The sequence below is a fragment of the Branchiostoma floridae genome, chromosome 18, assembly GCF_000003815.2.
Source record: "Branchiostoma floridae strain S238N-H82 chromosome 18, Bfl_VNyyK, whole genome shotgun sequence".
Taxonomy (NCBI): Eukaryota; Metazoa; Chordata; class Leptocardii; order Amphioxiformes; family Branchiostomatidae; genus Branchiostoma; species Branchiostoma floridae.
Window position 1 is genome coordinate 7,186,095 of NC_049996.1, and position 16,611 is coordinate 7,202,705.

General features: G+C 40.6%; 2 protein-coding genes across 2 annotated transcripts in view; one reads left to right on the plus strand and one right to left on the minus strand.

Annotated features, from left to right (window-relative positions):
- Positions 1-863: 863 nt before the first annotated feature.
- On the minus strand, positions 864-3,197 carry LOC118406201. The gene is made up of 3 exons (XM_035806108.1): positions 2,969-3,197; positions 2,136-2,306; positions 864-1,268 (listed from the first exon to the last, which is right to left on the minus strand). Exons 2-3 carry the CDS (start codon positions 2,304-2,306, stop codon positions 1,002-1,004), a joined length of 438 nt encoding a protein of 145 aa, XP_035662001.1. The 5' UTR covers positions 2,969-3,197; the 3' UTR covers positions 864-1,001.
- Positions 3,198-3,430: 233 nt separating this feature from the next.
- LOC118405611 (ubiquitin carboxyl-terminal hydrolase 37-like) overlaps positions 3,431-16,611 on the plus strand; it is a 21,912-nt gene continuing 8,731 nt past the window's right edge. The window contains exons 1-15 of the mRNA XM_035805162.1: positions 3,431-3,571; positions 5,185-5,366; positions 5,808-5,985; positions 6,220-6,374; positions 6,919-6,996; positions 7,532-7,773; positions 8,014-8,105; positions 8,485-8,554; positions 9,242-9,358; positions 9,839-9,967; positions 10,472-10,607; positions 11,589-11,687; positions 12,130-12,287; positions 12,564-12,615; positions 12,945-13,024. Coding sequence (XP_035661055.1) covers positions 5,193-5,366; positions 5,808-5,985; positions 6,220-6,374; positions 6,919-6,996; positions 7,532-7,773; positions 8,014-8,105; positions 8,485-8,554; positions 9,242-9,358; positions 9,839-9,967; positions 10,472-10,607; positions 11,589-11,687; positions 12,130-12,287; positions 12,564-12,615; positions 12,945-13,024 — 1,760 coding nt within the window. The 5' untranslated portion in view covers positions 3,431-3,571; positions 5,185-5,192. The remainder of the gene's footprint in view (positions 3,572-5,184; positions 5,367-5,807; positions 5,986-6,219; positions 6,375-6,918; positions 6,997-7,531; positions 7,774-8,013; positions 8,106-8,484; positions 8,555-9,241; positions 9,359-9,838; positions 9,968-10,471; positions 10,608-11,588; positions 11,688-12,129; positions 12,288-12,563; positions 12,616-12,944; positions 13,025-16,611) is intronic.

Consider the following 16,611-nt stretch of genomic DNA (forward strand, 5'->3'; position numbering starts at 1 on the left):
GGCGTCTTCTCTGGATAGTTTCAGAGAACACTTGCTTATAGATGTGCCAAAGTTGGGTGTGATGAGTCGTTCAGTGTAATATAACCAGCTGCTGCCGCGCCGCGTGCCTGCGAAGCTGGTGTGTTACGCCGAAGGGCGGTTATACCGGCTATATAGATACAGATACAGATACAGATACCAGTTTCCAGTTCTTGTATTGCACTTATTGTGTATTAAATATAATACTTCATACATCCCAAAACACTGAAACTCTAAGAAATACACTTCAAGATATAAAATAGCTGCACATGTAAAATCAAACAGGCTTTTCTTTTAAAACACATTTAAGTCTATAATTACTTATTTCATGCAATCCAAGCACATTACGTCTCTTTGTTCTTTCAAATGATATATGTTTTGTTACTGCAAACCTCTGCTTGTAGATAATGTACTGCAGCTAGTAATCTCCAAGTAGATACAAGGGTCCGGTTGTGTCACAGTGTTCTATGCCTGTTCTTGCATTTTTAAAGCCGGAGGAAAACCATTAAAAATACTGTAAAAAATGTTTTCCAAGCACATGTTTTGTTCGGGGAGATAGTAGTGGCTGGGAATTTTTATGGTTGCCTCCTTTTAACAGACAAGTTTCTTGAGAGGTAGCCATAATAAATCATGACCCCCAGCCAAAACCTCTGCTTGGAGAATAAGAAAAACGTGGTTTAAATGGCTGTAAAACAGATACAAACACCTAGAAAGACCTAGATATGCTTGGACATCACAGCTTACAGTTCTTAAGGTGGTACATCACTGCACTTGGGGCACCAGTGCGGCACTGCAGGTCTGAAAGATGAATTTCAGAGATAGAGAACAAATTTTCTCACGTTTAGCGTACTTTGTTGTCTTGTCATACTTTTACGTATCATGCACTATCTAAATTATAGGAAATTGGTGAAAATAACTACAGTGGCACAGTGAACGAACACCGCAGTGCCACACCAGTACCCCAAGTGCAGTGAGATACCACCTTAAGCTCTCAAGAGACCACAGAAGTTTTCGACCACCGTGACCGCCTTGCTCGCGGGAAACCGTTCCTCGTGCAGAGCGACCAGGATCCCCAGGGGGAGGTGACACACCACGACCCCGTGTCGCTGTCTGTCCGTCGTGCCGTACGCGCTGTTCTCCGTCATCTGGTAGATCCTGAAGTCGGCTGACCTTTGACCCGTATGGATGGTGAGGACTCTGTTGACCTGGTGGTCCTCTTCTGGAGGTAGCTTTGTGAACAAGTCTTTCACCTGTTGGAAATGAAGGTATGTGTGAGATAAGGAATAGTGACTGCGTGTACATTCTATATATAATACTATGTTCATCATCATCATCATGACTTAATGAATGAATGGATAAATGAATCAGTTACAGTCAAACTTGTACAGGCAACACGGTCACCTCTTGACATGTTTGAATGTATATCAATGGCCCCAGGTGGTCCTTACGAAGACATCTTAAGGACCACCTGTCCATTGATATACATTCAAACATGTGCAAGTGATCACCTCTGCTTAGAGGTCTCATTGATGTATTACTTTGAGTGGGTACCGAACCCTAAAAGAGATCCGGGCCAAAAAATAAACGGCTGCATGGATGCATGTTTTCAGGGTTGAGAAATTCCCTTTTAGCCAGCGGAACAGATCTCAAAAGTTAGATTGGTGAAAGCTTGTTTGTAATTGAAGAAATTAGCAGGTAAAGTTTTGCAGACACGTGCTACGTCAGAGTTACACAGTCCTGGGTCCTGAGTGGTGCGGTTGTACACTAGCTCTAGCAGGGAAAAAGTGCCTTTAATGGGGATTGACTAATCGTAGTTTGTAATTGCTATAAAAAAAAGACCCTATGTATAGTTGACGTTGGCAATTTTTTTCCACAATATAGCGTAAATGTGCTCAACATAGAATGAAAAATCTGCTAAATTTTCACGTAGCTTCATTATGAACGCGCCCATGTAAACCACGAATTATAACAAAGAAGTCTATAGGAAGAAGAAACTCATCAAGGAGACCATAAGGATCACCTTGACATTGATATTACATTCAAACATGTGCAAGTGATCACCTCTACATAAGGACCACCTGTCACCACTTTTCTGGAATTTAAAAAAAAATCTTCACCTGGCCCCACAGCTGCTCCTCCCTCCCATCTGACAGACAGCCATGGGAGTAGACCAGGTTTCCATGGCAACCAAACAGGGCCACGCCCGTGACTGCCCCATACTGCAGCAGGTTCTGGTAGACAAAGTCATCCCATGGCACAGTGGGAGGTTTGTGTTGGGGTGCTGCCATCTGTGGATGGAAGTACTGTAAATGCAGAAACTTTCATGGTGGTCTAATGTTCGCGGTTTTCACGGTGGCCCCTTCACCGCGAATTTAAAACCACGACATTTTTCCATGGCAGTACTAAAGAGACTACAGTGCATGGTGCCGCAAACTTAAAACTACCGCGAAAAGTCCTTTTTCCCCCCTACTGCGAAATTAAATCACCGCAAACTTAAATGTATTTACAGTACGTTTATGAACATTAGACATTAGGTAAACAATATCTAAAGACAATTCAATCTTTAAAACCAGAAAATTTGGCGGTCTACTACCTTTTGTTTTTTCCAAAGTTGTGTTTTTCATTGTGCCCATTTTACAACAAGCTAAAAATGCAGACCACTATTAGATAAATAGATGACCCTAATGTTAACATTACATCTGCTTGGAGATCTAATGTTATTATTATCGTAACTTAAGCACAAATGAAATCATCCATACTCCAAAGAAATTCTTTAAGATATTATATCTTATTTTTACAATTTGGAAAATACTATATTTCTGATACAGTGGAGTAATTATTCTGCGATTTTGTAGCCCGATCCAACATGACATACTGTTTTGACAAAATTTGACTAAAACAAAAACAACACATTGTTTTGGTCTTGCCGTGACTTTGATGCATACATTACCTTGAGGCTTGATCTGATTATTTCAGGCGATTTTTTGGCACATGATTTCGTCTCTGGACAACAAATCGGAATAAAAGATTTCCTAAAACCGTGAAGAACGTTACATAGTGGTTATTTTGCGGCTAAAATGACACATATTTGCGGAAACTGACGAAAATCTGGCGGCTTTGTTGTCCTAACATGCCGTCTGCAGCTCTGTGGAGGGTCAAAGTTCATCACAACATGGACAACTACAAGAAGAACTTTAGGGGTGGCTTATGGATAAAGGTTTAAGATATTAGATAGAAAGTGTTTTTTTCCAAACATTTTTATAAACAAAACTTCATTTTATAAAATTAAAGATACAATATTGATCTAAATAATTGTTGTGTAATTTATACTATCTATTTCAATATGTCCCGGAATATATAACACCCCTATAAATTTAGTTTGTTCTGCGTTACTTGAAGGTTTTCCCGCCATTATTTCAGTTCCATCATGGCGGCCATCTGGTGAAATTTTCAAGCTGCGTTTTTCCTCAAAATGGTTCAATTTTGAGCGCCTTTCTGTCTGACAGAAGCCCCAAAACTTGACAGAGCACAGCACAGTGGTTCAAAGCACCAGGTGAGGGTAAAAATCGTTCGATAAATTTTCTAAAAATGTTGGTTTGAGAGAAAGTTTTGTGGTTCGTTGTTGACGCGTGCTGCACTTAGCGTTTTAGGACAACAGACTATGCGAACTATCGTCTGTCTGTGTGGTCTACGTTCAAGTTAGGTTACTATTAAACCTTAGAATTCTATAGATCTTACCCGTAACATATAAGAGTCTTTGTACAAGGTGTTAAGTATAGGATTTGATGCAGCGTGCGGGTATGAGGTAAAAGGAACTGAGCAGGAAGTATTCATAAAAAGGGTAATTATTGCATTGAATAAGTTATAAATATTTATATATCTGCAGCCTACATATCCAAAAACATTACTTCGTATGCATTCAGACAAAATCTTTGTCATTATACATTCAATAACACCAATAAGACACTTTAAAGTTTTTCCAAGCCATATATAGCCATTATGAATTTATTGTAAACATAATAGGCAAAAGTGTTTATTTATTCATCACATAATGTGCTGTTCAGACATATGTGAAGCAGTGCATTTGAATTTGTTTCAAAGTAGCCACTTGAATTTGAAATGCTGTTTTTCTACTGCTGAAACAGTAGAAAAAAAACATATTTAGTTTTGCCACTCTTCTTGTTGTTAGTACTTTACATTGTGTATATGAATTATGATAAGGATATCGTTTTTGATGCAAGCAGCAATTGAAATATTTATCTGTTCAAAGTATACTCTATAGAAGGTATTGTAACTGGATTTAAGGTTTTGGCAATTTGATTTTGCAGTAGAGGGAAAATTGAATGCTCGTGGTTGTTTTGACTGTGCAAAAGCACTGTTACAGTAGTTACTAAATACAACACATCATGACACTGTAATGGTAGGATTGCTAATAGAGCAATCGTAGGGAATTTCGCTGACGGAAACGACCCTTGACCTCACTGAGCGACATCCGCCGGCTAGGTCGGCCGGGCTCGCATTTTGCTTATCCTTTCGTTAAAAAATTCTGGATTTTAGTTCTTATCAAGAACTTCTACCCAGTGCACAGCGTGTCTGAACCACTGAGGCACACGATTTTCGCCAGTAGACGATGTGGGACCGCTGGATGGCTCACGGAATCGGCCGATAAAGCGCATCACCACGAAGGCGAGCTGTCCGAACACCACGCCATGACCATGCGCGCCATCCAGCCACTTTCGACAGCCAGTAACTCGCTCTACCTGGGGCTCCGAAACATCACGTCACTGGAACTCTGTCTCAGACAACCTTGCAGATGCTACGAAGGACTTGCCCTCTCTCTTAGGAGACGTACAGTCCAACTGGAGGCCAAACGGGGTGACCGCCCCCCACCCCAACAGTTCCACCGAATCTTCTTGAATTCTCGTGCCCTTCCCGTTCTCGCGAGACAATGTCTAATGCTTAGATAAGGGGTAGTTGGTTAGAAGACAGAACAGAAATTTACATGGTGGTTTTGAATTTGTGACGAAGTGGTCACCGCAAAAACTGCAAACATCAAACCACCACAAACATTTCTGCACTTACTACAGATAATTTTTGAGCTAAGTATCAAAGTTATTCTTAATACATCTAAATACTTCTTAAGACATCTTCTTCCTCTTAACGCAGGTGTCAAGATGGTGCTGAATGAGACAACACTGCCCCTGAAAATGAATGGAGTTGTGAGGTTCTTTTCGGGGGCCCAGGGGATGACTATGAGGAAGAGTGGACATTTCATCCTCAAACAGAACAACAGAGGAGAATATATTCTGGAGGTTAAGCCGAAGTATGGTGGAAATTGTGAGATGAAGGTAGGAAAACTCTAGTAACACTAGAAAGGCAACAATTTTGCAAAACTGCAGAATGTTTTCCCTCTAGCCTTGTGTCAAGCTACTCACATGCAATAGTAAGCTTGCCCCAAAGTAGTTAAAAAAGAATTGGGGCTATGAATGGGGTATTTGAGTAGCCTGACATGATGGCTGGGGTAGCCAGGCCTGGTGCCCAGCCAAGCCTTTTCTGGAAACCTCTTCTGCTAGGAGAAAGAAAGGAAAAGAACATGCCAGCAAAACCAATATGTTTTCTCCTTCGGGAAAACATAACCAGTAACACTAACAGTATCCATCTTAACCATGCCTGTTTCTTTGGCAGCCTTTTTTTGTTGTTGATTGTTGTCATTAAATCTGTCAAACTAAATGAGAACTAATCGTGCAGTTTTAATGTACCACATTTTATTATGTATGATGCTGTTTCAGGTGAGTCAGATGATTAACAACAAGACCTACTTGGACTCAAGCAGGACAGAAGAGACAAAGATTGTGGCTCACTTCAAACACAAAGATGAAAGGAAAGCTGCTTGGCTAGAAGAAGGTGACCCTAAAGAAGTCCAAATTTTCTGGCAATGTTTGGAGGAGGCAAAGAAACTGAGTAAAGGTAAGGCTACATGATGATGATATGCTATGCTATGCTATGTATGTATCTCATCCCTTTGGTAAAAGTAGTGCTTGAAATACTTTTTCCAGCCAGGTTGTCCAGGCTAAGTCAAAAGCCAGGTTGTGCCATCAACATTTCAGGTTGCCCCACTTCCAAGTTACTACCTTCTACAAATCAGCTACTTATCCATTCCCTGTAACAATTGTGTGCTAAAGTTAGCCATGTCTTTTACAGATGGGAAGAGTCGGATGCCAGCTGGGCGTATTGTGTCCCTAAGGGCCAGTCCACCAATGGCAGCCCAGCCTAAGGCCGCGCCCATAACGCTATCCACTCCTGTGTTACCCGGGCTGACACCGTCTAAGAAGCGACCTAGGGACCAAGAGAACCAAGTAGGCGCAATTTACTCACTTTGTACCTTTCAAATAGTTATAATGTAAGCTGAGGTTTAAAAAAAAAACAGTCCAGTGGTTCGAGGCCCAGCCTTTGAACCAAGAAGTCGTGAGTTCGTATCCCAGCTTTTGTCGCCCACCCGACATTCACAGTACTAAAAGTGTCCCAGTCCTTAGGATGGGATGTTAAACCTTGATCCTCTTTCATTAATTGTGCTTGTCGAAAATAAAGCTTGGTACAATGCACCCATAAATACTGAAGTATGTAGCATCTGTCTTCTCTGTCATGACCAACAGAAGAGTAGCTCATTAGTGAGCTAAACTTGAGCAATATGACTTCAGTTTCTGTATACTAGTACCTACCTAACTACCTAGTCCCTACAAGTACATCTAAGACTATTAGTAGTAATAGCAATTTGAAATGTAAGGCTTTCAATATGATGTCCTTGAAAATTTTGAAATAACAGTCTCTAGTCTACAAGTGGGGTCCTTTAGACGACAGTTGAAGTTGAAGAACATGAATGTACTTTGTGTTATTCTCCAGACACCCAGCAAGTCTATGAGACAGGCCAATAATGTGAGGACTCCAGCTAAGCACTCGGGACAGGCCACACCAACAAAGGTAAGAGAAAACATTAGCTGGTTTCGTGATGATAAGTATTGTGGCATTTGTATACTTGAGTATCAGAGTGACATAGCTTGTCTTAGACTTTCCATGTGTTGTTTCTTAGGCTGTGGTAGTTTAATGGTTAGGAGTAACTCCTTCAGATCGAAATTTGTAGTCTTTGTGTGTGTGTGTTTGTGTGTGTGTGGGGGGGTGTGGGTGTGGGTGGGTGTGGGTGTTCGTGTGTGTGTCTGGGTGTTCGTGTGTGTGTGTCTGGGTGTTCGTGTGTGTGTCTGTGTGAGTCTCTGTGTGTCTGTGTTTGTATGTGTATTTGTGAGTCTGTATGTGTGTGTGTGTGTATACATATGTGCGCTTTGGTGTGTGTGTCTGTGTTTGTGTGTGTATTTGTGAGTCTATGTGTGTGTGTGTATGTGTGTGTGTGTATGTGTGTATACATATGTGTGCTTGTTGTGTGTGTCTGTTGGTGTGTGTAACACTATGATGAAGGATTTTATTTTACTAGATGTCAAAATCATCAACTGTCTTCTTCCAGGGAGAGCAGACCCCCAGTAGAAGCCACGCCCCCCTCCGTGCGCCCACCCCCCGTCCGGACAGCAGCAAACGCACCCCCCGTCCTGACACTAAACCCACCCCAGGGAGGGATAGTAGTTTGTCCCAATTCAAACGTGAACACGTTAGTGTTGAGAAAGCCTTGGAGTCTGTAACTGCCACTGATGAAACCTCTACACAACGGACTGATACAAAGCTAAGGGAGAACTCCACTCAAAAGGATCGGTGAGTTGAATTCCTTCAATATAAGTATGTAGAAGTGGTTATTTTTGGCTTGTGAATATGTTTCCTTATCCTAGATATGTTTATGTCCACCAAGTATATCTGCGGAGCAACATGAAGTGATAGGGAAGATGATACCAAAGGTCATAGTTGTAGGAAATATAGTTCAAGAGTTGATTGGACTAGTTTATAATGTTATCTTTCATTCACATGTGCATACATGTTTTCTTCTCACGATAATAGGCCACCAATTGTTTCAAGAAAAGGAAATTTGGACTTCCTTGATTCAGCCAAGAAGAAGTTTGAGGCAGGTGATGAGAAGAGAAAGTCTTCAGGTGAGTGACACACCTGTTCTGTATTTACAAGTGTGTAAGTACAAGTTGCATTCAAGAAGTCTTTCCGACATTACGTATTGGAAAGTTCCACCTAAGTGTAGTAGTAGTTTAAAAAGTAGTAGTAGTAACATGCAAAATGATGAATAGTCAGTAGTATTTTCTACATGCAAAATTGCAAGTTTAGAATATTTTATCATGTAAAACAGTGTGCAAATTTCATCTCTTGCTCGATGTGTATCATGTCAAAGATTAAGATGTTTTCAACTTTCTGCATGGTACCAACATACTACTTTAGAAGCAAGAAAGTTGAAAAGTTTTTCATTCAAAAGGTGTCAGTCTTGTGTTGTGGTTTCTAAATCCATTTTTCTTGTCCTTTCAGCCGTTTCATTGTCCACCAGTTTCTATGGCAACTCTGCCTCAAGGAACTTCTCCTTCCTGCCCAAGCACAAGTATGTTTGAGTCGCCTTAATTTATGTTCTTGTCAATCGATAGGATCTTTATAGAGGAAGCCAGGAGAATACTGAAAGTGTACTTTTGAAAGCTTAAAGTGACAGATTTGACAAGGAAAAGCAGGGCTCGAAATACTGGGTGCATGTGCACCCAGGTGCACCCAAAATTGGAGCTGTGCACCCAATTATTTTATGTGGGTGCACAGGATGCACCTAAATATTTTCTTAGGTTTATGTATGTAAAGATATTTAAGTATACTAGTATACATCATATTCTTGACATCTAAGTGTTGAAAGATATAAAAATGTCTGTCATGGTACTTGTTTAAGAATTTGATAGCTTGTGACTAAGTTTTATTATTGGTTATTACTTAAATTTAAGTGGTGCACCCAAACATTTTTCGGTGCACCCAATTTTTTAAGCTGGGTGCACCAGTGCACCTAATCCCAAAAATGAATTTCGAGCCCTGGAAAAGTAACGAGTGATACGAAAAAAAAAATGAAAGCTGGAGATGGCACTGGATGATATATTATATAAACTTTCTATTGTAAAGCTTACATTTGTACCAGTCCACTTAATGCTTTAGGTTAGCTGAAGAAGAATGATAGTCCAATTGTAATTATGTAGTGTTGAATAGTGTTTATGTAAGTGTTAATTTTTAAACCTTTTCCTGTTGTTCCGTACAGACTAGCCATGATGCCTGCCCCTCAGCATAAGAGACTTCGCCAAGCTGAGAACTACACAGGCTGGTCAGACAAGAACAAGGGACTGGTCAAGTCTCAGACACACCCTTCACTACAAGGGTATGTGTAACATGTTGTTGTTGTTATTGTTGTTGTGATTGGGTGGGCTGACTGCGATTTCGCTACGCAACCCCACAATTATTTCATGTATTCATAGATTTGATCACTAAGTTCATGTTACGTCCATATCAAACATTTGCTGCAACTCTATTCTCAATAAAATGCTGGGAGAGTCCATGTAACTCACAGGCTTGTAACGCAAAGAAAAATTAAGCTGTTAGTGACATCTATTTCCTTTTTTTTTTCTTGGATTTTGTCACTTTTTTGTGACAGCATTTACATTTCAAACCTTAAAAGACATATTGTTAAGTTATTGACTTATCCTGTTCACAAACAATTGTTGATAAAGACATTGGTGGTGCAGACCCCTGATTTGAAGTGGTCTGTCCCTATATTTACATCATCACAAGACAGTATACAGTGTATTGAAACGCAAGCTAGACCTCCAATTTTGTCTAATCGCAGTATTTCTCCTGATAGGTTCTCGAATCTGGGGAACACGTGTTACATGAACGCCATTCTGCAGGCGCTACGCGGCACGCAGACGTTCAGTACTGACCTCATCTACAACGAGGTCAGGAAAAGAATGGATAACACAACACTATACAGGTGTGTGTGTGTGTGTGAGGCAAAACTGCACAGCGAGGGATGCATTGTTTTTTTGCTTGTATGTTTGTACTAAAACATTGAGTCAAACGTCATTACTTTTTTTCGTTAGCTACTAGTGCGATACGACTTCAGCTCGTGTGTTTTAGCCAAACAGTCGGACTCTCATATTAAAAAAGCATAAAAGCTCATCTGTGTTGGTACAGTCCATTTTGGAGAGTAACTTTCATACAACACAAGAAAATTGCTCACCTCAAATTTTCAGTCGCTGGGTTGTGTTATCGTGGGACACAAGTACCGGTAATCACTTTGTATGGCCTTTTGGATTGAATTTGGGACCGTTTTCAAAATCATATCCAGTTGCTAGAGTAACTGCTTAAGTGGCATATCTTATTTCTTGGATGTCTAACCTGCATCAACATAAAATTACAAAGTTCATCCTTTAACTGTAATGAAGTTACAACCAACAGAAAGATGAAGTCTACCATCTTCGATCTCATTTTTTAGGAACATCACTGCGTTGTTCCAATACTGCAACACACCCACAGAGGAACAGGAGGCTGGGAAAAAGCAGCAGTATCTGAAGGGGGTGAAGACAGCAGTGTCATCGTCCGCACAGAGGTTCTCTGGCTACTTACAACATGTAAGTGTGCAGGAATGGTGTTACTCCTAATCATGGACTCTTGTTGTTCTGTTGTTGAATAGATTCTCTTTCTTTCTCAGCTCAACAGTCAATGGTAATACGAGGGGCGTTCAATAAGTATTGCCCCTGACCCATTTCCCATAGCAGGAGATTAATGAAACTTGGCACAGTTATTAGTCGTTCTCTACATAGGAACCACCCAGACCCAGAGTTATGCATTTCTCCCATTGTTTGATGCAGCTCTGAACACCGTTTTTGTAGAACACCCCAGGTTGGTCCTCCAACAGATGCCTCATCAATGGCAGAAGAGGAACGACCAGGTCTGGGAGCTGTTTCCACAGACTTACGGCCATGTTTGAATTCAGGATGCCAGCGTTTTACAAGGTCAAATGATGGGGCATCATCACCATCAGTTTCTTTCATTTCATCAAAAGTCTGCTTTGGTGTGCATCCTTTCAAATACAAAAACCGGATCACAGCACGACACTCAACTGGCTCCATTTCAAACCTGGTCCATTTCACACCTGACTCAGTTCAAACACCAGTAAATCAGAAACCACAATTAGTTCAGAACTGTTTTTTGCAACATACCCCATAGAGATATGAATTATTACACATGCAAAATTTCATCTAGCTCAGACAACTGAAAGTGGTTTAGAGGCATTACTTATTGAACGCCCCTCGTACATGGAAATACATGCTAAGCATTTCTGTTCTAGTGCGATGTATCTGATAGAGAACTATAAGAAGAATGCTTGTGTCACTAAAATCACAGCAGTTACTAGAACCAGTTTTGTAGAAGAATAATGTGCAATGTGCTATCATTTTCCTTTTCAGAAAACAACAGGGAAGAAACTTTTACAAGTTTGAGTGCTATGAGTCCACAATTTAGCTGCTGTCTGTTTTTTCTTTGAGTTACATTTTATGCAGGATTTATATTTGACAAGACTGTTAATGTAGACTTTCCACACTGTCCTATAGGATGCCCATGAGTTCCTGAGCCAGTGTCTGGACCAACTCAAGGAGGACATCAAAAAGGTTCGATCAGCCGAGGCCAAGAAGAGTGGCGATGACAAGGAGGTATGGACATGGTTTTAAGGACAACTGAATCAACTTGTATACAGCAGAATTTAAATCTATGTTTGTTTTTTATTACAGGGGCCGGAAATATGCATATGTCACTGGAGGTAGAAATGAAGTTATGCAGTATTTCTGATGTCTACCTGTAACCAAACTATTAAAAGCTCTGTACTTAAGATATGTGATTGATAATACAGAGCCTGATATTTGTCACCATGTAAAGTTCTTCATGTTTTTCTGCATCTGCATACGATTGCATATGAACCACAACTGGGCTAGTAAGGAAAGACTCAGCTGTAAAGCATAAACTTTTTTGTGCACACTCTGAGCACTGTGTTAATTGCAGACTAATTGTGGCTGCCTCTATCCCTGAAGGCCCATTTTATGCACACAAAAATGGATACGTTCTGTAATACGCAATATTTTCCCATTTCCCCTCCAGACCCTCTCAGACAGTTCAGACGACTGTGGCCTGCCGTGTCCTGTGAGTCAGAACTTCCAGTTTGAAGTGATCCACACCATCAGGTGTACCAACTGTGAGGATGTTGTCATCAAAAAGGAGAAGTTTCACGACTTGTCCCTGACCCTGCCCAGGAAAAGGTGAAGTTCTTTTATCATCTTTATATATAGACTGTAAAAGATAGGAAGATACATGCAAACACACACTCTTTGTCCCTTTTATTGCCCATTTTCCCCCTTTTGCGAGGGTTTAACACTCGTATACTGGGTGTCTTTTCAAGGCCCGTCCATTTCTTTCTGCATGTCCATCTATGGTTATCTTTATGTAGTTGTTTCTTTGTAAATACAAATTCAAACCTTGACGGTTGTAGATTTTCTTTGTAATGTCTTAATCAGCTTAATCTCTTCTCTCCCCAGGAAAGACATGAATCCCAGATCACTGCAGGATCTGTTGGACCATTTCTTCTTGGTAAGAAGCTGTGTGTTTCTATCATAAACATGCAAAGGCAGAACATACACCTTGATACATCATTGAAAATTACTTGGAACATTTAAGCATCATTTTAGCAGGAAAATAGCACTGCATTGTGTGACTCCTTAAACATGGTACATTATGAAAATTATTTTTTCTGTAACATCATAGATACTGAAAAGTGTGTCAGTAACATGAAATATATCAGCAGGATTCAAACTCCCAACCTCCTGGTCCAAAGTTAAATACCCCTAAACCAAGCATACTTGTGAAAAATTCTGTGAACTAGCCGCAGTGTGTGTGTGACAGAGTTTATTGTTTCACAGGCTGAAGACATTGAGTACGCATGTGGGCAGTGTAAGAGTAAGAAGAGCAGAGTGTCGCACCAGTTCACCAAACTACCAAGGTAAGCTCTACATACAGAACAAAGTCATGTGTGTCTTTCTTTCTCTGCAACGATTTCTTTGTTTCTGTCATGGATGAATTGAGAAAGAATTCATCTATTGGAAAATAATGCGATATATACAGCGGCGCTCCCGAAATATACGTCAGTTTGCGCGAAACGTGTTGCGAAATTTCGCAGAACTCACTCCGAAATTTCGCAGAACTCACTCCGAAATTTCGCAGAACGCAGTCCGTAATTTTGCGTAGCGCACTTCGAAATTTCGCAGAACGCACTGCGAAAGTTTGCGTAACGCACTGCGAAATATCCCCCTGCGTAATCGAAACACCCATGCGAAAGCTTTCTACGTAAGAAATCTTACGCAAAATTTGGTCGTTAATGAGCAGTGATTACACAATGCAATCAACATGACATTTGATCGTCCTTATTATCACGTATTCATTGATAATTTGTAGATAATATGGGGGCTGGAAAAGCGTGGCGGGAGCGCAACTCGGAGAACGTCTGACCGCGTGCGGTCCCAAATCATGAACAACATCAAATAAGTAGAAGAATAAATTACAAACAGAAGGATTAAGAAAAGTCGACGTAAAACTGTTACACGTTCTTTGATTGAGGACCGAAATGACATAGAACAACGCAAGACATTAAGGGTCAATGACCCGTAGATAGCGTACTTGCGTAAACCAAGGATAAACCGACACGAAATCGGCTCTACTCTAACGTTTAATACATCGTCATTTCTATGTAGACGGACTGGAAAACTATGGCAGATTTCACAAGCAAACAATCTAGTCTTGTATCTGATTATCTTAAGTTCTTGAAATGTATGTTAGCAGGCCCAATTTTAGTATTCCGCGACAAAAAACAATCATTGTTGTTGTTGATGTGAAAATCGTGTTTCGCGTAATTTCAAGATGGCCGTCGCAGCAGCAGCAGGAAAACAAGGTCACAAGGGGTCAGTGGACGACTCCACTTTTAAAGTAATATGGTAAAATATGGAAACGTGTATTCTGATGTATAGTATATCATATAGTGATTATGATATAGGAACGATTAATTTTAATTAAATGGATTTCTGTCAATTAGACACTACACAAAGTTGTACTTTGGTCAAAGAAATGATCCTTGAAGAGAAAAGTTTTCTTTCCACGGGACCACTTCGGCATAATGGTACATGCAGACAAGCCAAGCTTTGGGAACAAAGGATTTTGCAAGGCTTGTTTTATTGTTGTGACGATTTGATTCTTAGAAATGACTATGAACTTGTAATCAGCAGTAATTGAAGGTCTAATCTTTGTCGGCAGCTAGAGGCATTCAGACAGCGAAGTTGCTGGTGACTCGCGTTGTGAGTCAACCAAGCCGATTTAGGAAGGAAATTTTAATGGCGGCGCTGACGCTGGCTTCGTGTTCAGACAATTCTCACTGTATAAAAGATAAGATAACCACGCAAATGTCTGTCAGTTTTGACTCAGACATACGATGGCGAAGACAACAAAATGCTAGAGACGCAATGACGTTGCTGAAGAAAGTTTAGGTCAGCCGGCGTTCCGAGACCTACAAGTCGACGGTTCCAACCCAACTGTTGCATGTTGTAATAATTCTTGCAATAGTTTTGAACTCATTCTAAGCCCATTCACTGTTGTGAGTTATGGAACGTTAAGCATTATGAATGTTCCAACGCAATGTACTAGTAATTATTCTTGGACTTGGATGTTAGCCCATAAATGACAGCTAATGTCATAACATACATAACGTTACGCAATTTTACCAGAAAAAAAGGGAAGGGAATGGCGTTAAAGTTAGCTAGTGTTGAATAATCGTTAATGTGACATTTTTTCCTCTTGAAAGTGGAAATACTAGTATAAGACATGCAGGATTTGCGTGAATTGGTTATATATTGTATACATGTGTAAAACCATATAATGCCCGTCCATAATTCCTAGATAATGCTATACTCCTTCGTAGTAGGCATTGATATCGTACTTTTCTAGAGGATTAGGATTCAGGTTTTCATCCGCCGACTTGATTTGGAATGACGTTGCTGGTCGTCCAGGGTGCAGGGGCCAACAAAACCTACCGGTTGCTGACGAGCTCCTGTGTCGGAACATCGATGTCAGCGTCTCCTGGTCGTCGGACAATGGACACATGGCGCAACCTTGCTGCAGGGAATCCATTCAACCTTGCAGCGATCCTAGATTTAGACACCTTTTTCTTCGCAAGTCTGAATATATTCAATATAACGTTACATTATGTATAATGTAAAACGATATCAAAGTTATATCTGCTCGGTCATAACCTGTATTTCTAGCTAGAATGATGCTCAATGTAACGTTATTGGTATTGATATCATATTCATAGCTACTTTTCTAGACGATATCTAGGATTCAGGTTTTCATCGTCTGGCTTCACTTGAAATGACGCTGCTGGTCGGCGGGGGTGCAGAGCCAGAGGGGTCCAACAAGACCTACCTGTTCCTAACGTAACTCTTTGGAGGAACATCGCTGACGGCCGCTCCTGGTCGCCGGACAGTCGAACGAAGGAAACAATACAGGGCATTCATTCAACATTATATTATATTATGTGTTTTAATTTGTTAACTGTATTTTGTCTGCGTATCTGTTCAAACGTGTGTGTCATATAGTTTAACTAATATTACATGTACTTCTACTACTAGTATGTAGTAAAGCATCGATAGATAATTTTGTAAGCTAGCGTAATGGGATTCGGGTTTCTTGCTTGGCGCACTGCTGATCATCGGGGTGCAACTTAGCCAAGGAGACCTACCTGTTCCTTACAGAGTTCTGTTCCTTTCGGCATCGCAGACGGCAGCCCCTGGTCGTCGGACAGTCGAACGAAAGAAACAATACAAGGCATACATTAAACATTATGTGTTCAGGGTATACATTCACCTTATGTGTTTTCAATGTATTTGTTAACCGTGTTTTGTCTGCGTATCTGTTCAAAGTTCTGTTAGCGTAACTAACGTTACGTGTACATTTGTACTTCTACTATGTATTGGTAGTTGTTTTTATAAGATGGGATAATGGGATCTGGGTTTCCATCCGTTGGTTTCCTTGGTATATTGCTGATCATCGGGGGTGCAGCTTGGCCAAGAAGACCTACCTGTTACGGAGCTCTTGGGTCGGAACATCACTGTCGGTCGCTCCTGGTCGGACAATCGACGCAACCTTACTGCAAGGAACACATTCAACCTTGCAGCGATCCTAGCTTCTGACGTCTTGGTTTGACAACTGATACAGATATAAGGCAATAACTATCATAAGCTCTTGGTTTTAAAATGTTGAAATAATAATAAAGAGTTCGTCCATATATTTGAGAAATTGTGTATTTCCAATTCATGCTGCAAGAGCTGTTGAGCGGGGATTGTATGAAGGAGTACAAAAGCAAAAAAAAATATACCGCTTGAAAAATAAGGACGCTGTTAGCAGCGGTGACGATCTAGCCCTAATTTAAACGAGTCGTTTATCAATTAGACACTATCGGACTAGGTGCGTCTCAGAATTATTGGTGGTGAGATTTAAAACCAGACCAGTCTAATGCAATGCTGATAATATAAACATCAACAA